The sequence below is a fragment of the Excalfactoria chinensis genome, unplaced genomic scaffold (assembly GCF_039878825.1).
Source record: "Excalfactoria chinensis isolate bCotChi1 unplaced genomic scaffold, bCotChi1.hap2 Scaffold_340, whole genome shotgun sequence".
NCBI classification, from domain to species: domain Eukaryota; kingdom Metazoa; phylum Chordata; class Aves; order Galliformes; family Phasianidae; genus Excalfactoria; species Excalfactoria chinensis.
In genome coordinates this window covers 75270-96879 of record NW_027315628.1, presented here as the reverse complement: position 1 = coordinate 96879, position 21610 = coordinate 75270, and the positions used below count along the sequence as shown (strand labels likewise).

General features: G+C 58.8%; 3 protein-coding genes and 1 pseudogene across 5 annotated transcripts; all 4 read right to left on the bottom strand.

Moving 5' to 3' along the window:
* Window positions 1–2017: 2017 nt before the first annotated feature.
* Window positions 2018–3399, bottom strand: LOC140264902 (protein MANBAL-like; annotated as a pseudogene).
* A 3710-nt stretch (window positions 3400–7109) lies between these two features.
* On the bottom strand, window positions 7110–9602 carry LOC140264904 (protein MANBAL-like). The gene is made up of 4 exons (XM_072360801.1): window positions 8827–9602; window positions 8480–8713; window positions 7906–8100; window positions 7110–7467 (listed from the first exon to the last, which is right to left on the bottom strand). Exons 2-4 carry the CDS (start codon window positions 8678–8680, stop codon window positions 7360–7362), a joined length of 504 nt encoding a protein of 167 aa, XP_072216902.1. The 5' UTR covers window positions 8681–8713; window positions 8827–9602; the 3' UTR covers window positions 7110–7359.
* Window positions 9603–12257: 2655 nt separating this feature from the next.
* Window positions 12258–15267, bottom strand: LOC140264903 (protein MANBAL-like). 2 transcript variants are annotated; one of them, XM_072360800.1, is made up of 4 exons: window positions 13984–15267; window positions 13637–13870; window positions 13063–13257; window positions 12258–12624 (listed from the first exon to the last, which is right to left on the bottom strand). In XM_072360800.1, the coding sequence occupies exons 2-4, from the start codon at window positions 13835–13837 to the stop codon at window positions 12517–12519; spliced, it is 504 nt and encodes a 167-aa protein (XP_072216901.1). In that variant the 5' UTR covers window positions 13838–13870; window positions 13984–15267; the 3' UTR covers window positions 12258–12516. The 2 variants fall into 2 exon arrangements, 1 of the variants encoding a protein (XP_072216901.1); XR_011906146.1 differs by lacking the exons at window positions 12258–12624; window positions 13063–13257 and having other exon boundaries at window positions 13635–13718; window positions 13793–15267.
* Window positions 15268–17416: 2149 nt separating this feature from the next.
* Window positions 17417–21190, bottom strand: LOC140264905 (protein MANBAL-like). Of its 2 annotated transcripts, XM_072360802.1 has the most exons (4): window positions 19140–21162; window positions 18793–19026; window positions 18219–18413; window positions 17417–17780 (listed from the first exon to the last, which is right to left on the bottom strand). In XM_072360802.1, the coding sequence occupies exons 2-4, from the start codon at window positions 18991–18993 to the stop codon at window positions 17673–17675; spliced, it is 504 nt and encodes a 167-aa protein (XP_072216903.1). In that variant the 5' UTR covers window positions 18994–19026; window positions 19140–21162; the 3' UTR covers window positions 17417–17672. The 2 variants fall into 2 exon arrangements, 1 of the variants encoding a protein (XP_072216903.1); XR_011906147.1 differs by lacking the exons at window positions 17417–17780; window positions 18219–18413 and having other exon boundaries at window positions 18791–18874; window positions 18949–21190.
* Window positions 21191–21610: the final 420 nt, after the last annotated feature.

Genomic DNA, 21610 nt, shown 5'->3' with positions numbered 1-21610 from the left:
CTTCCTTCAGCTCCGCACTCGCTGGCACCGCACGCATCGCCTCTGCGTGCCGCCAGCACCGCGAGCTGCTCCGCCGACATCCCTCCGTGCCCCGCACCGCGGCCCGGCCCCGCTGGCAGCACACAGCCCGCTCCTACCGGCCCCATTCAAACTTCCGCGCCGCCACGCCGCGCTGCCCCGGAAGCGCTCTCGGCCGGCAGGAAGCACTTCCTGCCCCGGCCCTAGCAACCGCCTGCGCCGTCCCGTTGCTAAGGGCGGCCTGGGGCCGGCCCGGGCACTGTGGGGGGGTTCGCTCCCGGATTCCTGGCGGGTGGCGCCGGCGGCACGGAGCTTTCCTTCTCCTTTCCTGCTCTGGCCTTTTGGACTCCTCTTTTCCTTTCCTTTCTTTGCCTTCCTCCTCCTCTCCTCCTTTCCCTTCACGTTCCGCCCACACTCAGTACGCAGATCTCCAACGGAGGTGCCTGCAGAAGCTCATCTGTGCAGGCAGTCAATGGCTCGTGCTGTGCTTCGCGCTTTGTGCTCTTCAATGACTGCTCAGTTGTGCCCTTTCCTAACCCCTTGTGCACTATCAGGATGGCCCGGCTGGCTTTGCTGCAGAGCCTCATCGGAGAGTCTGCAGACGTGGGGGAAAAGCTCAGCAGCTCAGCAGCTGCCGAGGGAAGGTTTCATGCCCCTGGCCTGCACACAGCCCGGCCCTCCCTGCTCTGCGCTCCTGGCGTCCCCTGCGGCCCCTGTGCTGTGACCAACACGAGCGGGGCTCAGGCCCAACGCCCTCCCTGCTGCCGGCCCTCCCCCATGCCCATGTGCTTGCACCCACACCGGCTGCCCCAGCCCCGCAGCCCTCCTGCAGGCAGCACAGCCCCAGCACCGGGCTCGGCCCAGCCCGAGGTGCTGCTGCACGGGCTGAGGCACCAGACCTAAGATGCAATGACACTCCGAAGTATTGGGTTTCCCTCCTTCACACAATCACAGATTATCAAGGTTGGAAAAGACCTAAAAGATCATCCAGTCCCAACCATCACCAGTACTTCCCAGCTAAATCATATCCCTCAACGCAACGTCCAAACGTTTCCTGAACACCCCCCATGGTCGGTGACTCCACCACCTCCCCGGGCAGTGCATTCCAGTGCCTGACTACCCTTGCCGAGAAGTAATACTTCCGAATGTCCAGCCTGAACCTCCCCTGGCGCAGCTAGAAGCCATTCCCTCTAGTTCTATCAGTGATTACACGAGAGAAGAGGCCGACCCCAAGCTCACTACAACCTGCCTTCAGGAAGTTATAGAGAGCTATAAGCTCTCCCTGAGCCTCCACTTCTCCAGGCTGAACAATCCCAGTTCCCTCAGCCGCTCCTCATAAGGCCTGTGCTCCAGACCCTCACCAGCTTCGTAGCCCTCCTCTGAACACGTTCCAGGGCCTCAATGTCTCTCTTGCAGTGAGGGGCCCAAAACTGAACACAGCCCTCGAGGTGCGGCCTCACCAGTGCCGAGTACAGGGGGGACAACCACCTCCCTGTTCCTTGCTGGTAACACTGTTTCTGATGCAAGCCAGGATGCCGTTGGCCTTCTTGGCCACCCGGGGCACACTGTGGGCTCACGTTCAGCCGAGCATCAATCAGTTCCCCAGGTCCGTTTCCTCCACACAGTCCTCCAGCCACTCCAACCCAAGCCTATAGAGCTGCCTGGGCTGTTGTGGCCAAAGTGCACGACCCGGCATTTGGTCTTGTTGAACCTCATCCATTGCCTTCAGCCCAGCTCTCCAGCCTGTCCAGAGCCCTCTGTAGGGCCTCGCTACCCCCAGGCAGATCCACACTCCCAGCCAATTGAAACGTGGGACAAGCAGCTCCATTTCCAGGGGAGGGACGTGAAGCCGACCGCTTCATGGCCCTGCGATTGCCAGCCCGAGCCAGGCACCTTTTGAGCAGCTACTGAAGAGGCAGCACCATTATTCAAATGTTTGTTTCGCTTTTATTTGCAAGAAAGAGATGCTAATGCAACCAAAATGCATTTCAATGGGAAATCAAATAGGCGGGATACTGGTAATGACTAAAGACACCAGCTTCCTTAGTTCCTCTCCGCAGTCCACAAAAGGGAAAGCACGGCCATGCCTGAAAACAGGACCACGCAGTCTGTGTCCTTTGGTGCACCTCTGAGGAAGCATTCCAAGCGATTCTGCTGTCCTTTGCGCCTCACTGCTCAAGCCCTTATCGTTTCTTTTTGCTTTCCTTCTTGCTTTCTTGCTCAGCTGTGCAGCACTCGCCTTGGGTTTCTTCACCGTCTCCCAAGTCTTAGACTCAAAACCCTCCGAGTCCTACAAGAAGCAATTGGGACACAGTCAGGGAGCTCCCTAACAACTGGCTGACAGCTGGCTTTGGGAGCTCAAGTCACCTGACCGAGCAGCTTTGGGGACCAGCACTGGAAATCGCCTTCCTGACCTCAGGGCACATTAGAAACTCCCCCTCTGTCTAGTTCCCAAAAATCCCATGAAAACAGAGCCTGAAGTCCTCTATAGCAAGGCTGTCCGAGCTAATCGGGTGGACCCCTGCCTGGCAGCTCATAGGGCGCACGCAGCAGCTGCAGGATAGGACAAGCTGGCACCTCAAGGCTGCTGGAGTGCGGAAGGAAGGACAGAACCAAGTGCGGCACTCTCAGCAGTGCCGGGGCACTCTGCCGTAGGCAAACAGCTACAGACGGCTCCCTCCCAGCCCACTGCCTGAGCATTGCTATCAGTCTCACACAGCGCTACTTACTGCCTTTGGGGACTTGGAAACTGGCAGGATGATGGCCAGAACACACAGGAGCTGGAAAAGGGCTCCAAACAAGAGTCCGTAGGCGCAGCACGTTCTCCATTAGTGTGGGCTCAGGGATCTCAGGTGGCGAGAAATGCAGTTCAGCAGCCATAGTGCAGACAGCCTGCTGCTCCACTGCTCTCACGGAGGCTGCCTGCTGAGAGGGGGGAAAAAGGCACCGTTAGTCTCAGGCACTGCGACGGGGTCACTTCCTGCTAGCAAACATTTCAGGCTAACTTAGAGAGCCGCTCGGAAGAGATCCAGGGCCTACTGACCCGAGAACAAGAGGGACATCAAACTTGCATTCCAGTTGCCTTTGCCCGCCTGCCTAGGAAAAGAGCCTCAGCCTTCGGTACTGCTGCACTTGCAGGTGGGGAAGAGAAGCAGATGAGGACGGGTGGACGTCAAATAAGGGAAGAGCTTACCAGGCAAGATTAAACCTATCCCTGAGCTCCATCACACACACGTAACCACTGCCCTATTACTATCACAGCAATGTTATTCTTTACCATTAAAGTTACCCATGTTCACGTACCTGGTTGTGGACGTGTTCGCGGCCTTGCTGCTGCTGTGCTCTACAACGCCAGCCACGGAAATAAAGTGAGCAGAAAGCTGATCTGTTGAAGACAGAGGAGTGAGCCGTGCTTAACCAGCACTGCTTCAGAGCACGCTTACAGTAAGGCACACCTACCTTACAACGGCAGCTCCAGGACTGCTCTCCTGAAGCCCAATTGCATTTCACAGCCACTCACGCGCTGCCCCTCGACAACCTGCAACAGAAGAGTCACAAGCTGCAAATCCCATCCCTGGGAGATGTCAGCACATCTCCGCACTCGTGGAGCAGCGCTCACGTCTTCGGGTGAGAAAGCAGGCGTCGTGCTTACCGATGTGAGCGCTGTTTGCTGCCAGCTGCTGGTAGGAACCCAGCTAACCCTAAGTACGAACAGTAACCTAAGCCTAACTCTAAAACAGGAACAAAAACCTACACCTAACAATAAAACACCAACAGTAACCTAAGCCTAACTCTAAAACAGGAAAAAAACCTACACCTAACACTAAAACATGAACAGTAACACCTACTCCTAATCAAAAACACGAACAATAACCTACTCCTAACCAAAAACATGAACAATAACCTACTCCTAACACTACAACTAAATTAACAAGGAAATCAACAATAAAAATGGGCTAAGATGGGACATCGGAGGGTTAAGATGGGACCGGGGACCCGCAGAGGAGCAGCAGATGTGAAATGAAGCCTCCCGACTAACGCCGGGGGCGGGGGCCGCGCAGACGGTAAGGAGCCCTGCGCCTGGACCAGCGATGCTGCAGCCCTGGTGGTGCTGATGCGGGGCCTGGCACGGTGGTTGTGGTGCCAGGCCAGCTGTGCCGCGGGCGGACCCACCTCCATGGGCTCGTCCGGAGGCGGATCCACCTCCATGGGCTCGTCCGGAGGTGGATCCACCTCCATGGGCTCCACGGAGGTGGTCACGGGGCTGGTCCAGGTGTGATGGAAACGGGCTCTCTTGCCTGCCTGCTGCCCGATGTCATGGCGGGCCCCCTCTTCCTCTTCATTCCTGTGGTCCCCGGCTCCATCTTCCCACCTCCATCCTGCCCATCGTCCAGCCTCGCTCTCTTTGCTGCCCACATGGCTGTTGACGGCCAGAGCTCAGAGAGGCGAGTGCGTTGCGTGGGGCAGCGGTGACCAAGGCAACGGCTGTGACATGGCCAGGGTTCTAAAATGGCGGCCGCGCTGCTGGCACTGCTGGCACTGGCGTTCCACATGGCATGAGGAGGGGGCTGGAGGGCAGGGCACGGCACGGCAGCCAGAAGGCACTCGCTGTGCCCAGCGGGACAGCCCTGCTCTCCGGCCAGCAAGAGGGCACAGAGGAGCCGGCCCTGAGCAAAGGGCCCTCGGCCTCCTTCGGCCTCCTTCGGCCTCCCCTTCCACCACAGGGAATCTCTTCGGGCTGCCATACCGCAGCACGCAGCACCACGCTGATGGGCTCCTGAGCTCAGCGCCAACAACAGCAGGCTCCAAAGCGGACCTGACTACGCCTGCCTCCTGGGACACACAAGCTCTGCTCTCCATGTTGGCATCCAGCGCCTCTCCTTGGGCGGCCTCTTGGGGGATTCACCACGACCCACCATTAATACCTCCAGCTTCCACATCCAACAGACTCACAACAGCAGCAACAAGGCGGGCAGGACGGGCCGTGCTGCTGACTGCGGGCGCTTGTCAAGCCTCCCTCTCGCTGCCCCCATTCTGCTCGGGCAGCCGGTCCCAGCAACAAACACCATCACACACAACTGCAGCCCTGACTCGTCCCGCTCGCCGACAGCCAGAGGAAGGACATGGATTCCCCTTCCTTCAGCTCCGCCACTCGCTGGCACCGCACGCATCGCCTCTGCGTGCCGCCAGCACCGCGAGCTGCTCGCCGACATCCCTCCGTGCCCCGCACCGCGGCCCGGCCCCGCTGGCAGCACACAGCCCGCTCCTACCGGCCCCATTCAAACTTCCGCGCCGCCACGCCGCGCTGCCCCGGAAGCGCTCTCGGCCGGCAGGAAGCTACTTCCTGCCCCGGCCCTAGCAACCGCCTGCGCCGTCCCGTTGCTAAGGGCGGCCTTGGGGCCGGCCCGGGCCTGTGGGGGGGTTCGCTCCGGATTCCTGGCGGGTGGCGCCGGCGGCACGGAGCTTTCCTTCTCCTTTCCTGCTCTGGCCTTTTGGACTCCTCTTTTCCTTTCCTTTCTTTGCCTTCCTTCCCCTCCTCTCCTCCTTTCCCTTCACGTTCCGCCCACACTCAGTACGCAGATCTCCAACGGAGGTGCCTGCAGAAGCCTCATCTGTGCAGGCAGTCAATGGCTCGTGCTGTGCTTCGCTGCTTTGTGCTCTTCAATGACTGCTCAGTTGTGCCCTTTCCTAACCCCTTGTGCACTATCAGGATGGCCCGGCTGGCTTTGCTGCAGAGCCTCATCGGAGAGTCTGCAGACGTGGGGGAAAAGCTCAGCAGCTCAGCAGCTGCCGAGGGAAGGTTTCATGCCCTGGCCTGCACACAGCCCGGCCCTCCCTGCTCTGCGCTCCTGGCGTCCCCTGCGGCCCCTGTGCTGTGACCAACACGAGCGGGGCTCAGGCCCAACGCCCTCCCTGCTGCCGGCCCTCCCCCATGCCCATGTGCTGCACCCACACCGGCTGCCCCAGCCCCGCAGCCCTCCTGCAGGCAGCACAGCCCCAGGCACCGGGCTCGGCCCCAGCCCCGAGGTGCTGCTGCACGGGCTGAGCCCAGACCTAAGATGCAATGACCACTCCGAAGTATTGGGTTTCCCTCCTTCACACAATCACAGAATTATCAAGGTTGGAAAAGACCTAAAAGATCATCCAGTCCAACCATCACCAGTACTTCCCAGCTAAATCATATCCCTCAACGCAACGTCCAAACGTTTCCTGAACACCCCCATGGTCGGTGACTCCACCACCTCCCCGGGCAGTGCATTCCAGTGCCTGACTACCCTTGCCGAGAAGTAATACTTCCGAATGTCCAGCCTGAACCTCCCCTGGCGCAGCTAGAAGCCATTCCCTCTAGTTCTATCAGTGATTACACGAGAGAAGAGGCCGACCCCAAGCTCACTACAACCTGCCTTCAGGAAGTTATAGAGAGCTATAAGCTCTCCCCTGAGCCTCCACTTCTCCAGGCTGAACAATCCCAGTTCCCTCAGCCGCTCCTCATAAGGCCTGTGCTCCAGACCCCTCACCAGCTTCGTAGCCCTCCTCTGAACACGTTCCAGGGCCTCAATGTCTCTCTTGCAGTGAGGGGCCCAAAACTGAACACAGCCCTCGGAGGTGCGGCCTCACCAGTGCCGAGTACAGGGGGACAACCACCTCCCTGTTCCTGCTGGTAACACTGTTTCTGATGCAAGCCAGGATGCCGTTGGCCTTCTTGGCCACCCGGGCACACTGTGGGCTCACGTTCAGCCGAGCATCAATCAGTTCCCCCAGGTCCGTTTCCTCCACACAGTCCTCCAGCCACTCCAACCCAAGCCTATAGAGCTGCCTGGGGCTGTTGTGGCCAAAGTGCACGACCCGGCATTTGGTCTTGTTGAACTTCATCCCATTGCCTTCAGCCCAGCTCTCCAGCCTGTCCAGAGCCCTCTGTAGGGCCTCGCTACCCCCAGGCAGATCCACACTCCCAGCCAATTGAAACGTGGGACAAGCAGCTCCATTTCCAGGGAGGGACGTGAAGCCGACCGCTTCATGGCCCTGCGATTGCCAGCCCGAGCCAGGCACCTTTTGAGCAGCTACTGAAAGAGGCAGCACCACTATTCAAATGTTTGTTTCGCTTTTATTTGCAAGAAAGAGATGCTAAATGCAACCAAAATGCATTTCAATGGGAAATCAAATAGGCGGGATACTGGTAATGACTAAAGACACAGCTTCCTTAGTTCCTCTCCGCAGTCCACAAAAGGGAAAGCACGGCCATGCCTGAAAACAGGACCACGCAGTCTGTGTCCTTTGGTGCACCTCTGAGGAAGCATTCCAAGCGATTCTGCTGTCCTTTGCGCCTCACTGCTCAAGCCCTTATCGTTTCTTTTTGCTTTCCTTCTTGGCTTTCTTGCTCAGCTGTGCAGCACTCGCCTTGGGTTTCTTCACCGTCTCCCAAGTCTTAGACTCAAAACCCTCCGAGTCCTACAAGAAGCAATTGGGACACAGTCAGGGAGCTCCCTAACAACTGGCTGACAGCTGGCTTTGGGAGCTCAAGTCACCTGACCGAGCAGCTTTGGGGACCAGCACTGGAAATCGCCTTCCTGACCTCAGGGCACATTAGAAACTCCCCCTCTGTCTAGTTCCCAAAAATCCCATGAAAACAGAGCCTGAAGTCCTCTATAGCAAGGCTGTCCGAGCTAATCGGGTGGACCCCCTGCCTGGCAGCTCATAGGGCGCAGCAGCAGCTGCAGGATAGGACAAGCTGGCACCTCAAGGCTGCTGGAGTGCGGAAGGAAGGACAGAACCAAGTGCGGCACTCTCAGCAGTGCCGGGGCACTCTGCCGTAGGCAACAGCTACAGACGGCTCCCTCCCAGCCCACTGCCTGAGCATTGCTATCAGTCTCACACAGCGCTACTTACTGCCTTTGGGGACTTGGAAACTGGCAGGATGATGGCCAGAACACACAGGAGCTGGAAAAGGGCTCCAAACAAGAGTCCGTAGCGCAGCACGTTCTCCATTAGTGTGGGCTCAGGGATCTCAGGTGGCGAGAAATGCAGTTCAGCAGCCATAGTGCAGACAGCCTGCTGCTCCACTGCTCTCACGGAGGCTGCCTGCTGAGAGGGGGAAAAAGGCACCGTTAGTCTCAGGCACTGCGACGGGGTCACTTCCTGCTAGCAAACATTTCCAGGCTAACTTAGAGAGCCGCTCGGAAGAGATCCAGGGCCTACTGACCCGAGAACAAAGAGGGACATCAAACTTGCATTCCAGTTGCCTTTGCCCGCCTGCCTAGGAAAAGAGCCCTCAGCCTTCGGTACTGCTGCACTTGCAGGTGGGGGAAGAGAAGCAGAGAGGACGGGTGGACGTCAAATAAGGGAAGAGCTTACCAGGCAAGATTAAACCTATCCCTGAGCTCCATCACACACACGTAACCACTGCCCTATTACTATCACAGCAATGTTATTCTTACCATTAAAGTTACCCATGTTCACGTACCTGGTTGTGGACGTGTTCGCGGCCTTGCTGCTGCTGTGCTCTACAACGCCAGCCACGGAAATAAAGTGAGCAGAAAGCTGATCTGTTGAAGACAGAGGAGTGAGCCGTGCTTAACCAGCACTGCTTCAGAGCACGCTTACAGTAAGGCACACCTACCTTACAACGGCAGCTCCAGACTGCTCTCCTGAAGCCCAATTGCATTTCACAGCCACTCACGCGCTGCCCCTCGACAACCTGCAACAGAAGAGTCACAAGCTGCAAATCCCATCCCTGGGAGATGTCAGCACATCTCCGCACTCGTGGAGCAGCGCTCACGTCTTCGGGTGAGAAAGCAGGCGTGTGCTTACCGAGTGAGCGCTGTTTGCTGCCAGCTGCTGGTAGGAACCCAGCTAACCCTAAGTACGAACAGTAACCTAAGCCTAACTCTAAAACAGGAACAAAAACCTACACCTAACAATAAAACACCAACAGTAACCTAAGCCTAACTCTAAAACAGGAAAAAAACCTACACCTAACACTAAAACATGAACAGTAACACCTACTCCTAATCAAAAACACGAACAATAACCTACTCCTAACCAAAAACATGAACAATAACCTACTCCTAACACTACAACTAAATTAACAAGGAAATCAACAATAAAAATGGGCTAAGATGGGACATCGGAGGGTTAAGATGGGACCGGGGACCCGCAGAGGAGCAGCAGATGTGAAATGAAGCCTCCCGACTAACGCCGGGGGCGGGGGCCGCGCAGACGGTAAGGAGCCCTGCGCCTGGACCAGCGATGCTGCAGCCCTGGTGGTGCTGATGCGGGGCCTGGCACGGTGGTGTGGTGCCAGGCCAGCTGTGCCGCGGGCGGACCCACCTCCATGGGCTCGTCCGGAGGCGGATCCACCTCCATGGGCTCGTCCGGAGGTGGATCCACCTCCATGGGCTCCACGGAGGTGGTCACGGGGCTGGTCCAGGTGTGATGGAAACGGGCTCTCTTGCCTGCCTGCTGCCCGATGGTCATGGCGGGCCCCCTCTTCCTCTTCATTCCTGTGGTCCCCGGCTCCATCTTCCCACCTCCATCCTGCCCATCGTCCAGCCTCGCTCTCTTTGCTGCCCACATGGCTGTTGACGGCCAGAGCTCAGAGAGGCGAGTGCGTTGCTGTGGGGCAGCGGTGACCAAGGCAACGGCTGTGACATGGCCAGGGTTCTAAAATGGCGGCCGCGCTGCTGGCACTGCTGGCACTGGCGTTCCACATGGCATGAGGAGGGGGCTGGAGGGCAGGGCACGGCACGGCAGCCAGAAGGCACTCGCTGTGCCCAGCGGGCAGCCCTGCTCTCCGGCCAGCAAGAGGGCACAGAGGAGCCGGCCCTGAGCAAAGGGCCCTCGGCCTCCTTCGGCCTCCTTCGGCCTCCCCCTTCCACCACAAGGGAATCTCTTCGGGCTGCCATACGCAGCACGCAGCACCACGCTGATGGGGCTCCTGAGCTCAGCGCCAACAACAGCAGGCTCCAAAGCGGACCTGACTACGCCTGCCTCCTGGGACACACAAGCTCTGCTCTCCATGTTGGCATCCAGCGCCTCTCCTTGGGCGGCCTCTTGGGGGATTCAACCACGACCCACCATTAATACCTCCAGCTTCCACATCCAACAGACTCACAACAGCAGCAACAAGGCGGGCAGGAACGGGCCGTGCTGCTGACTGCGGGCGCTTGTCAAGCCTCCCTCTCGCTGCCCCCATTCTGCTCGGGCAGCCGGTCCCAGCAACAAACACCATCACACACAACTGCAGCCCTGACTCGTCCCGCTCGCCGACAGCCAGAGGAAGGACATGGATTCCCCTTCCTTCAGCTCCGCACTCGCTGGCACCGCACGCATCGCCTCTGCGTGCCGCCAGCACCGCGAGCTGCTCCGCCGACATCCCTCCGTGCCCCGCACCGCGGCCCGGCCCCGCTGGCAGCACACAGCCCGCTCCTACCGGCCCCATTCAAACTTCCGCGCCGCCACGCCGCGCTGCCCCGGAAGCGCTCTCGGCCGGCAGGAAGCACTTCCTGCCCCGGCCCTAGCAACCGCCTGCGCCGTCCCGTTGCTAAGGGCGGCCTGGGGCCGGCCCGGGCCTGTGGGGGGGTTCGCTCCCGGATTCCTGGCGGGTGGCGCCGGCGGCACGGAGCTTTCCTTCTCCTTTCCTGCTCTGGCCTTTTGGACTCCTCTTTTCCTTTCCTTTCTTTGCCTTCCTTCCCCTCCTCTCCTCCTTTCCCTTCACGTTCCGCCCACACTCAGTACGCAGATCTCCAACGGAGGTGCCTGCAGAAGCTCATCTGTGCAGGCAGTCAATGGCTCGTGCTGTGCTTCGCTGCTTTGTGCTCTTCAATGACTGCTCAGTTGTGCCCTTTCCTAACCCCTTGTGCACTATCAGGATGGCCCGGCTGGCTTTGCTGCAGAGCCTCATCGGAGAGTCTGCAGACGTGGGGGAAAAGCTCAGCAGCTCAGCAGCTGCCGAGGGAAGGTTTCATGCCCTGGCCTGCACACAGCCCGGCCCTCCCTGCTCTGCGCTCCTGGCGTCCCCTGCGGCCCCTGTGCTGTGACCAACACGAGCGGGGCTCAGGCCCAACGCCCTCCCTGCTGCCGGCCCTCCCCCATGCCCATGTGCTGCACCCACACCGGCTGCCCCAGCCCCGCAGCCCTCCTGCAGGCAGCACAGCCCCAGGCACCGGGCTCGGCCCCAGCCCCGAGGTGCTGCTGCACGGGCTGAGCCCAGACCTAAGATGCAATGACCACTCCGAAGTATTGGGTTTCCCTCCTTCACACAATCACAGAATTATCAAGGTTGGAAAAGACCTAAAAGATCATCCAGTCCAACCATCACCAGTACTTCCCAGCTAAATCATATCCCTCAACGCAACGTCCAAACGTTTCCTGAACACCCCCATGGTCGGTGACTCCACCACCTCCCCGGGCAGTGCATTCCAGTGCCTGACTACCCTTGCCGAGAAGTAATACTTCCGAATGTCCAGCCTGAACCTCCCCTGGCGCAGCTAGAAGCCATTCCCTCTAGTTCTATCAGTGATTACACGAGAGAAGAGGCCGACCCCAAGCTCACTACAACCTGCCTTCAGGAAGTTATAGAGAGCTATAAGCTCTCCCCTGAGCCTCCACTTCTCCAGGCTGAACAATCCCAGTTCCCTCAGCCGCTCCTCATAAGGCCTGTGCTCCAGACCCCTCACCAGCTTCGTAGCCCTCCTCTGAACACGTTCCAGGGCCTCAATGTCTCTCTTGCAGTGAGGGGCCCAAAACTGAACACAGCCCTCGGAGGTGCGGCCTCACCAGTGCCGAGTACAGGGGGACAACCACCTCCCTGTTCCTGCTGGTAACACTGTTTCTGATGCAAGCCAGGATGCCGTTGGCCTTCTTGGCCACCCGGGCACACTGTGGGCTCACGTTCAGCCGAGCATCAATCAGTTCCCCCAGGTCCGTTTCCTCCACACAGTCCTCCAGCCACTCCAACCCAAGCCTATAGAGCTGCCTGGGGCTGTTGTGGCCAAAGTGCACGACCCGGCATTTGGTCTTGTTGAACCTCATCCCATTGCCTTCAGCCCAGCTCTCCAGCCTGTCCAGAGCCCTCTGTAGGGCCTCGCTACCCCCAGGCAGATCCACACTCCCAGCCAATTGAAACGTGGGACAAGCAGCTCCATTTCCAGGGAGGGACGTGAAGCCGACCGCTTCATGGCCCTGCGATTGCCAGCCCGAGCCAGGCACCTTTTGAGCAGCTACTGAAAGAGGCAGCACCATTATTCAAATGTTTGTTTCGCTTTTATTTGCAAGAAAGAGATGCTAAATGCAACCAAAATGCATTTCAATGGGAAATCAAATAGGCGGGATACTGGTAATGACTAAAGACACAGCTTCCTTAGTTCCTCTCCGCAGTCCACAAAAGGGAAAGCACGGCCATGCCTGAAAACAGGACCACGCAGTCTGTGTCCTTTGGTGCACCTCTGAGGAAGCATTCCAAGCGATTCTGCTGTCCTTTGCGCCTCACTGCTCAAGCCCTTATCGTTTCTTTTTGCTTTCCTTCTTGGCTTTCTTGCTCAGCTGTGCAGCACTCGCCTTGGGTTTCTTCACCGTCTCCCAAGTCTTAGACTCAAAACCCTCCGAGTCCTACAAGAAGCAATTGGGACACAGTCAGGGAGCTCCCTAACAACTGGCTGACAGCTGGCTTTGGGAGCTCAAGTCACCTGACCGAGCAGCTTTGGGGACCAGCACTGGAAATCGCCTTCCTGACCTCAGGGCACATTAGAAACTCCCCCTCTGTCTAGTTCCCAAAAATCCCATGAAAACAGAGCCTGAAGTCCTCTATAGCAAGGCTGTCCGAGCTAATCGGGTGGACCCCCTGCCTGGCAGCTCATAGGGCGCAGCAGCAGCTGCAGGATAGGACAAGCTGGCACCTCAAGGCTGCTGGAGTGCGGAAGGAAGGACAGAACCAAGTGCGGCACTCTCAGCAGTGCCGGGGCACTCTGCCGTAGGCAACAGCTACAGACGGCTCCCTCCCAGCCCACTGCCTGAGCATTGCTATCAGTCTCACACAGCGCTACTTACTGCCTTTGGGGACTTGGAAACTGGCAGGATGATGGCCAGAACACACAGGAGCTGGAAAAGGGCTCCAAACAAGAGTCCGTAGCGCAGCACGTTCTCCATTAGTGTGGGCTCAGGGATCTCAGGTGGCGAGAAATGCAGTTCAGCAGCCATAGTGCAGACAGCCTGCTGCTCCACTGCTCTCACGGAGGCTGCCTGCTGAGAGGGGGAAAAAGGCACCGTTAGTCTCAGGCACTGCGACGGGGTCACTTCCTGCTAGCAAACATTTCCAGGCTAACTTAGAGAGCCGCTCGGAAGAGATCCAGGGCCTACTGACCCGAGAACAAAGAGGGACATCAAACTTGCATTCCAGTTGCCTTTGCCCGCCTGCCTAGGAAAAGAGCCCTCAGCCTTCGGTACTGCTGCACTTGCAGGTGGGGGAAGAGAAGCAGAGAGGACGGGTGGACGTCAAATAAGGGAAGAGCTTACCAGGCAAGATTAAACCTATCCCTGAGCTCCATCACACACACGTAACCACTGCCCTATTACTATCACAGCAATGTTATTCTTACCATTAAAGTTACCCATGTTCACGTACCTGGTTGTGGACGTGTTCGCGGCCTTGCTGCTGCTGTGCTCTACAACGCCAGCCACGGAAATAAAGTGAGCAGAAAGCTGATCTGTTGAAGACAGAGGAGTGAGCCGTGCTTAACCAGCACTGCTTCAGAGCACGCTTACAGTAAGGCACACCTACCTTACAACGGCAGCTCCAGACTGCTCTCCTGAAGCCCAATTGCATTTCACAGCCACTCACGCGCTGCCCCTCGACAACCTGCAACAGAAGAGTCACAAGCTGCAAATCCCATCCCTGGGAGATGTCAGCACATCTCCGCACTCGTGGAGCAGCGCTCACGTCTTCGGGTGAGAAAGCAGGCGTGTGCTTACCGAGTGAGCGCTGTTTGCTGCCAGCTGCTGGTAGGAACCCAGCTAACCCTAAGTACGAACAGTAACCTAAGCCTAACTCTAAAACAGGAACAAAAACCTACACCTAACAATAAAACACCAACAGTAACCTAAGCCTAACTCTAAAACAGGAAAAAAACCTACACCTAACACTAAAACATGAACAGTAACACCTACTCCTAATCAAAAACACGAACAATAACCTACTCCTAACCAAAAACATGAACAATAACCTACTCCTAACACTACAACTAAATTAACAAGGAAATCAACAATAAAAATGGGCTAAGATGGGACATCGGAGGGTTAAGATGGGACCGGGGACCCGCAGAGGAGCAGCAGATGTGAAATGAAGCCTCCCGACTAACGCCGGGGGCGGGGGCCGCGCAGACGGTAAGGAGCCCTGCGCCTGGACCAGCGATGCTGCAGCCCTGGTGGTGCTGATGCGGGGCCTGGCACGGTGGTGTGGTGCCAGGCCAGCTGTGCCGCGGGCGGACCCACCTCCATGGGCTCGTCCGGAGGCGGATCCACCTCCATGGGCTCGTCCGGAGGTGGATCCACCTCCATGGGCTCCACGGAGGTGGTCACGGGGCTGGTCCAGGTGTGATGGAAACGGGCTCTCTTGCCTGCCTGCTGCCCGATGGTCATGGCGGGCCCCCTCTTCCTCTTCATTCCTGTGGTCCCCGGCTCCATCTTCCCACCTCCATCCTGCCCATCGTCCAGCCTCGCTCTCTTTGCTGCCCACATGGCTGTTGACGGCCAGAGCTCAGAGAGGCGAGTGCGTTGCGTGGGGCAGCGGTGACCAAGGCAACGGCTGTGACATGGCCAGGGTTCTAAAATGGCGGCCGCGCTGCTGGCACTGCTGGCACTGGCGTTCCACATGGCATGAGGAGGGGGCTGGAGGGCAGGGCACGGCACGGCAGCCAGAAGGCACTCGCTGTGCCCAGCGGGCAGCCCTGCTCTCCGGCCAGCAAGAGGGCACAGAGGAGCCGGCCCTGAGCAAAGGGCCCTCGGCCTCCTTCGGCCTCCTTCGGCCTCCCCCTTCCACCACAAGGGAATCTCTTCGGGCTGCCATACGCAGCACGCAGCACCACGCTGATGGGGCTCCTGAGCTCAGCGCCAACAACAGCAGGCTCCAAAGCGGACCTGACTACGCCTGCCTCCTGGGACACACAAGCTCTGCTCTCCATGTTGGCATCCAGCGCCTCTCCTTGGGCGGCCTCTTGGGGGATTCAACCACGACCCACCATTAATACCTCCAGCTTCCACATCCAACAGACTCACAACAGCAGCAACAAGGCGGGCAGGAACGGGCCGTGCTGCTGACTGCGGGCGCTTGTCAAGCCTCCCTCTCGCTGCCCCCATTCTGCTCGGGCAGCCGGTCCCAGCAACAAACACCATCACACACAACTGCAGCCCTGACTCGTCCCGCTCGCCGACAGCCAGAGGAAGGACATGGATTCCCCTTCCTTCAGCTCCGCACTCGCTGGCACCGCACGCATCGCCTCTGCGTGCCGCCAGCACCGCGAGCTGCTCCGCCGACATCCCTCCGTGCCCCGCACCGCGGCCCGGCCCCGCTGGCAGCACACAGCCCGCTCCTACCGGCCCCATTCAAACTTCCGCGCCGCCACGCCGCGCTGCCCCGGAAGCGCTCTCGGCCGGCAGGAAGCACTTCCTGCCCCGGCCCTAGCAACCGCCTGCGCCGTCCCGTTGCTAAGGGCGGCCTGGGGCCGGCCCGGGCCTGTGGGGGGGTTCGCTCCCGGATTCCTGGCGGGTGGCGCCGGCGGCACGGAGCTTTCCTTCTCCTTTCCTGCTCTGGCCTTTTGGACTCCTCTTTTCCTTTCCTTTCTTTGCCTTCCTTCCCCTCCTCTCCTCCTTTCCCTTCACGTTCCGCCCACACTCAGTACGCAGATCTCCAACGGAGGTGCCTGCAGAAGCTCATCTGTGCAGGCAGTCAATGGCTCGTGCTGTGCTTCGCTGCTTTGTGCTCTTCAATGACTGCTCAGTTGTGCCCTTTCCTAACCCCTTGTGCACTATCAGGATGGCCCGGCTGGCTTTGCTGCAGAGCCTCATCGGAGAGTCTGCAGACGTGGGGGAAAAGCTCAGCAGCTCAGCAGCTGCCGAGGGAAGGTTTCATGCCCTGGCCTGCACACAGCCCGGCCCTCCCTGCTCTGCGCTCCTGGCGTCCCCTGCGGCCCCTGTGCTGTGACCAACACGAGCGGGGCTCAGGCCCAACGCCCTCCCTGCTGCCGGCCCTCCCCCATGCCCATGTGCTGCACCCACACCGGCTGCCCCAGCCCCGCAGCCCTCCTGCAGGCAGCACAGCCCCAGGCACCGGGCTCGGCCCCAGCCCCGAGGTGCTGCTGCACGGGCTGAGCCCAGACCTAAGATGCAATGACCACTCCGAAGTATTGGGTTTCCCTCCTTCACACAATCACAGAATTATCAAGGTTGGAAAAGACCTAAAAGATCATCCAGTCCAACCATCACCAGTACTTCCCAGCTAAATCATATCCCTCAACGCAACGTCCAAACGTTTCCTGAACACCCCCATGGTCGGTGACTCCACCACCTCCCCGGGCAGTGCATTCCAGTGCCTGACTACCCTTGCCGAGAAGTAATACTTCCGAATGTCCAGCCTGAACCTCCCCTGGCGCAGCTAGAAGCCATTCCCTCTAGTTCTATCAGTGATTACACGAGAGAAGAGGCCGACCCCAAGCTCACTACAACCTGCCTTCAGGAAGTTATAGAGAGCTATAAGCTCTCCCCTGAGCCTCCACTTCTCCAGGCTGAACAATCCCAGTTCCCTCAGCCGCTCCTCATAAGGCCTGTGCTCCAGACCCCTCACCAGCTTCGTAGCCCTCCTCTGAACACGTTCCAGGGCCTCAATGTCTCTCTTGCAGTGAGGGGCCCAAAACTGAACACAGCCCTCGGAGGTGCGGCCTCACCAGTGCCGAGTACAGGGGGACAACCACCTCCCTGTTCCTGCTGGTAACACTGTTTCTGATGCAAGCCAGGATGCCGTTGGCCTTCTTGGCCACCCGGGCACACTGTGGGCTCACGTTCAGCCGAGCATCAATCAGTTCCCCCAGGTCCGTTTCCTCCACACAGTCCTCCAGCCACTCCAACCCAAGCCTATAGAGCTGCCTGGGGCTGTTGTGGCCAAAGTGCACGACCCGGCATTTGGTCTTGTTGAACTTCATCCCATTGCCTTCAGCCCAGCTCTCCAGCCTGTCCAGAGCCCTCTGTAGGGCCTCGCTACCCCCAGGCAGATCCACACTCCCAGCCAATTGAAACGTGGGACAAGCAGCTCCATTTCCAGGGAGGGACGTGAAGCCGACCGCTTCATGGCCCTGCGATTGCCAGCCCGAGCCAGGCACCTTTTGAGCAGCTACTGAAAGAGGCAGCACCACTATTCAAATGTTTGTTTCGCTTTTATTTGCAAGAAAGAGATGCTAAATGCAACCAAAATGCATTTCAATGGGAAATCAAATAGGCGGGATACTGGTAATGACTAAAGACACAGCTTCCTTAGTTCCTCTCCGCAGTCCACAAAAGGGAAAGCACGGCCATGCCTGAAAACAGGACCACGCAGTCTGTGTCCTTTGGTGCACCTCTGAGGAAGCATTCCAAGCGATTCTGCTGTCCTTTGCGCCTCACTGCTCAAGCCCTTATCGTTTCTTTTTGCTTTCCTTCTTGGCTTTCTTGCTCAGCTGTGCAGCACTCGCCTTGGGTTTCTTCACCGTCTCCCAAGTCTTAGACTCAAAACCCTCCGAGTCCTACAAGAAGCAATTGGGACACAGTCAGGGAGCTCCCTAACAACTGGCTGACAGCTGGCTTTGGGAGCTCAAGTCACCTGACCGAGCAGCTTTGGGGACCAGCACTGGAAATCGCCTTCCTGACCTCAGGGCACATTAGAAACTCCCCCTCTGTCTAGTTCCCAAAAATCCCATGAAAACAGAGCCTGAAGTCCTCTATAGCAAGGCTGTCCGAGCTAATCGGGTGGACCCCCTGCCTGGCAGCTCATAGGGCGCAGCAGCAGCTGCAGGATAGGACAAGCTGGCACCTCAAGGCTGCTGGAGTGCGGAAGGAAGGACAGAACCAAGTGCGGCACTCTCAGCAGTGCCGGGGCACTCTGCCGTAGGCAACAGCTACAGACGGCTCCCTCCCAGCCCACTGCCTGAGCATTGCTATCAGTCTCACACAGCGCTACTTACTGCCTTTGGGGACTTGGAAACTGGCAGGATGATGGCCAGAACACACAGGAGCTGGAAAAGGGCTCCAAACAAGAGTCCGTAGCGCAGCACGTTCTCCATTAGTGTGGGCTCAGGGATCTCAGGTGGCGAGAAATGCAGTTCAGCAGCCATAGTGCAGACAGCCTGCTGCTCCACTGCTCTCACGGAGGCTGCCTGCTGAGAGGGGGAAAAAGGCACCGTTAGTCTCAGGCACTGCGACGGGGTCACTTCCTGCTAGCAAACATTTCCAGGCTAACTTAGAGAGCCGCTCGGAAGAGATCCAGGGCCTACTGACCCGAGAACAAAGAGGGACATCAAACTTGCATTCCAGTTGCCTTTGCCCGCCTGCCTAGGAAAAGAGCCCTCAGCCTTCGGTACTGCTGCACTTGCAGGTGGGGGAAGAGAAGCAGAGAGGACGGGTGGACGTCAAATAAGGGAAGAGCTTACCAGGCAAGATTAAACCTATCCCTGAGCTCCATCACACACACGTAACCACTGCCCTATTACTATCACAGCAATGTTATTCTTACCATTAAAGTTACCCATGTTCACGTACCTGGTTGTGGACGTGTTCGCGGCCTTGCTGCTGCTGTGCTCTACAACGCCAGCCACGGAAATAAAGTGAGCAGAAAGCTGATCTGTTGAAGACAGAGGAGTGAGCCGTGCTTAACCAGCACTGCTTCAGAGCACGCTTACAGTAAGGCACACCTACCTTACAACGGCAGCTCCAGACTGCTCTCCTGAAGCCCAATTGCATTTCACAGCCACTCACGCGCTGCCCCTCGACAACCTGCAACAGAAGAGTCACAAGCTGCAAATCCCATCCCTGGGAGATGTCAGCACATCTCCGCACTCGTGGAGCAGCGCTCACGTCTTCGGGTGAGAAAGCAGGCGTGTGCTTACCGAGTGAGCGCTGTTTGCTGCCAGCTGCTGGTAGGAACCCAGCTAACCCTAAGTACGAACAGTAACCTAAGCCTAACTCTAAAACAGGAACAAAAACCTACACCTAACAATAAAACACCAACAGTAACCTAAGCCTAACTCTAAAACAGGAAAAAAACCTACACCTAACACTAAAACATGAACAGTAACACCTACTCCTAATCAAAAACACGAACAATAACCTACTCCTAACCAAAAACATGAACAATAACCTACTCCTAACACTACAACTAAATTAACAAGGAAATCAACAATAAAAATGGGCTAAGATGGGACATCGGAGGGTTAAGATGGGACCGGGGACCCGCAGAGGAGCAGCAGATGTGAAATGAAGCCTCCCGACTAACGCCGGGGGCGGGGGCCGCGCAGACGGTAAGGAGCCCTGCGCCTGGACCAGCGATGCTGCAGCCCTGGTGGTGCTGATGCGGGGCCTGGCACGGTGGTGTGGTGCCAGGCCAGCTGTGCCGCGGGCGGACCCACCTCCATGGGCTCGTCCGGAGGCGGATCCACCTCCATGGGCTCGTCCGGAGGTGGATCCACCTCCATGGGCTCCACGGAGGTGGTCACGGGGCTGGTCCAGGTGTGATGGAAACGGGCTCTCTTGCCTGCCTGCTGCCCGATGGTCATGGTGGGCCCCCTCTTCCTCTTCATTCCTGTGGTCCCCGGCTCCATCTTCCCACCTCCATCCTGCCCATCGTCCAGCCTCGCTCTCTTTGCTGCCCACATGGCTGTTGACGGCCAGAGCTCAGAGAGGCGAGTGCGTTGCGTGGGGCAGCGGTGACCAAGGCAACGGCTGTGACATGGCCAGGGTTCTAAAATGGCGGCCGCGCTGCTGGCACTGCTGGCACTGGCGTTCCACATGGCATGAGGAGGGGGCTGGAGGGCAGGGCACGGCACGGCAGCCAGAAGGCACTCGCTGTGCCCAGCGGGCAGCCCTGCTCTCCGGCCAGCAAGAGGGCACAGAGGAGCCGGCCCTGAGCAAAGGGCCCTCGGCCTCCTTCGGCCTCCTTCGGCCTCCCCCTTCCACCACAAGGGAATCTCTTCGGGCTGCCATACGCAGCACGCAGCACCACGCTGATGGGGCTCCTGAGCTCAGCGCCAACAACAGCAGGCTCCAAAGCGGACCTGACTACGCCTGCCTCCTGGGACACACAAGCTCTGCTCTCCATGTTGGCATCCAGCGCCTCTCCTTGGGCGGCCTCTTGGGGGATTCAACCACGACCCACCATTAATACCTCCAGCTTCCACATCCAACAGACTCACAACAGCAGCAACAAGGCGGGCAGGAACGGGCCGTGCTGCTGACTGCGGGCGCTTGTCAAGCCTCCCTCTCGCTGCCCCCATTCTGCTCGGGCAGCCGGTCCCAGCAACAAACACCATCACACACAACTGCAGCCCTGACTCGTCCCGCTCGCCGACAGCCAGAGGAAGGACATGGATTCCCCTTCCTTCAGCTCCGCACTCGCTGGCACCGCACGCATCGCCTCTGCGTGCCGCCAGCACCGCGAGCTGCTCCGCCGACATCCCTCCGTGCCCCGCACCGCGGCCCGGCCCCGCTGGCAGCACACAGCCCGCTCCTACCGGCCCCATTCAAACTTCCGCGCCGCCACGCCGCGCTGCCCCGGAAGCGCTCTCGGCCGGCAGGAAGCACTTCCTGCCCCGGCCCTAGCAACCGCCTGCGCCGTCCCGTTGCTAAGGGCGGCCTGGGGCCGGCCCGGGCCTGTGGGGGGGTTCGCTCCCGGATTCCTGGCGGGTGGCGCCGGCGGCACGGAGCTTTCCTTCTCCTTTCCTGCTCTGGCCTTTTGGACTCCTCTTTTCCTTTCCTTTCTTTGCCTTCCTTCCCCTCCTCTCCTCCTTTCCCTTCACGTTCCGCCCACACTCAGTACGCAGATCTCCAACGGAGGTGCCTGCAGAAGCTCATCTGTGCAGGCAGTCAATGGCTCGTGCTGTGCTTCGCTGCTTTGTGCTCTTCAATGACTGCTCAGTTGTGCCCTTTCCTAACCCCTTGTGCACTATCAGGATGGCCGGGCTGGCTTTGCTGCAGAGCCTCATCGGAGAGTCTGCAGACGTGGGGGAAAAGCTCAGCAGCTCAGCAGCTGCCGAGGGAAGGTTTCATGCCCTGGCCTGCACACAGCCCGGCCCTCCCTGCTCTGCGCTCCTGGCGTCCCCTGCGGCCCCTGTGCTGTGACCAACACGAGCGGGGCTCAGGCCCAACGCCCTCCCTGCTGCCGGCCCTCCCCCATGCCCATGTGCTGCACCCACACCGGCTGCCCCAGCCCCGCAGCCCTCCTGCAGGCAGCACAGCCCCAGGCACCGGGCTCGGCCCCAGCCCCGAGGTGCTGCTGCACGGGCTGAGCCCAGACCTAAGATGCAATGACCATTCACAAGTATTTGGGTTTCCCTCATTTTCCCCCTTTGCTGCACCCAACCCG

Bases quoted from the DNA above. Each gene is read 5' to 3' on its own strand.
- LOC140264905 (XM_072360802.1), bottom strand. From the start codon at position 18,993: ATGCAATTGGGCTTCAGGAGAGCAGTCTGGAGCTGCCGTTGTAAGGTA. The intron at 18,414-18,792 runs GTACGTGAACAT...TCCCCCTCTCAG, and splicing joins GCGAACACGTCCACAACCAG to CAGGCAGCCTCCGTGAGAGC. The intron at 17,781-18,218 runs GTAAGTAGCGCT...TGCTTCTTGTAG, and splicing joins TTTCCAAGTCCCCAAAGGCA to GACTCGGAGGGTTTTGAGTC.
- LOC140264903 (XM_072360800.1), bottom strand. From the start codon at position 13,837: ATGCAATTGGGCTTCAGGAGAGCAGTCTGGAGCTGCCGTTGTAAGGTA. The intron at 13,258-13,636 runs GTACGTGAACAT...TCCCCCTCTCAG, and splicing joins GCGAACACGTCCACAACCAG to CAGGCAGCCTCCGTGAGAGC. The intron at 12,625-13,062 runs GTAAGTAGCGCT...TGCTTCTTGTAG, and splicing joins TTTCCAAGTCCCCAAAGGCA to GACTCGGAGGGTTTTGAGTC.
- LOC140264904 (XM_072360801.1), bottom strand. From the start codon at position 8,680: ATGCAATTGGGCTTCAGGAGAGCAGTCTGGAGCTGCCGTTGTAAGGTA. The intron at 8,101-8,479 runs GTACGTGAACAT...TCCCCCTCTCAG, and splicing joins GCGAACACGTCCACAACCAG to CAGGCAGCCTCCGTGAGAGC. The intron at 7,468-7,905 runs GTAAGTAGCGCT...TGCTTCTTGTAG, and splicing joins TTTCCAAGTCCCCAAAGGCA to GACTCGGAGGGTTTTGAGTC.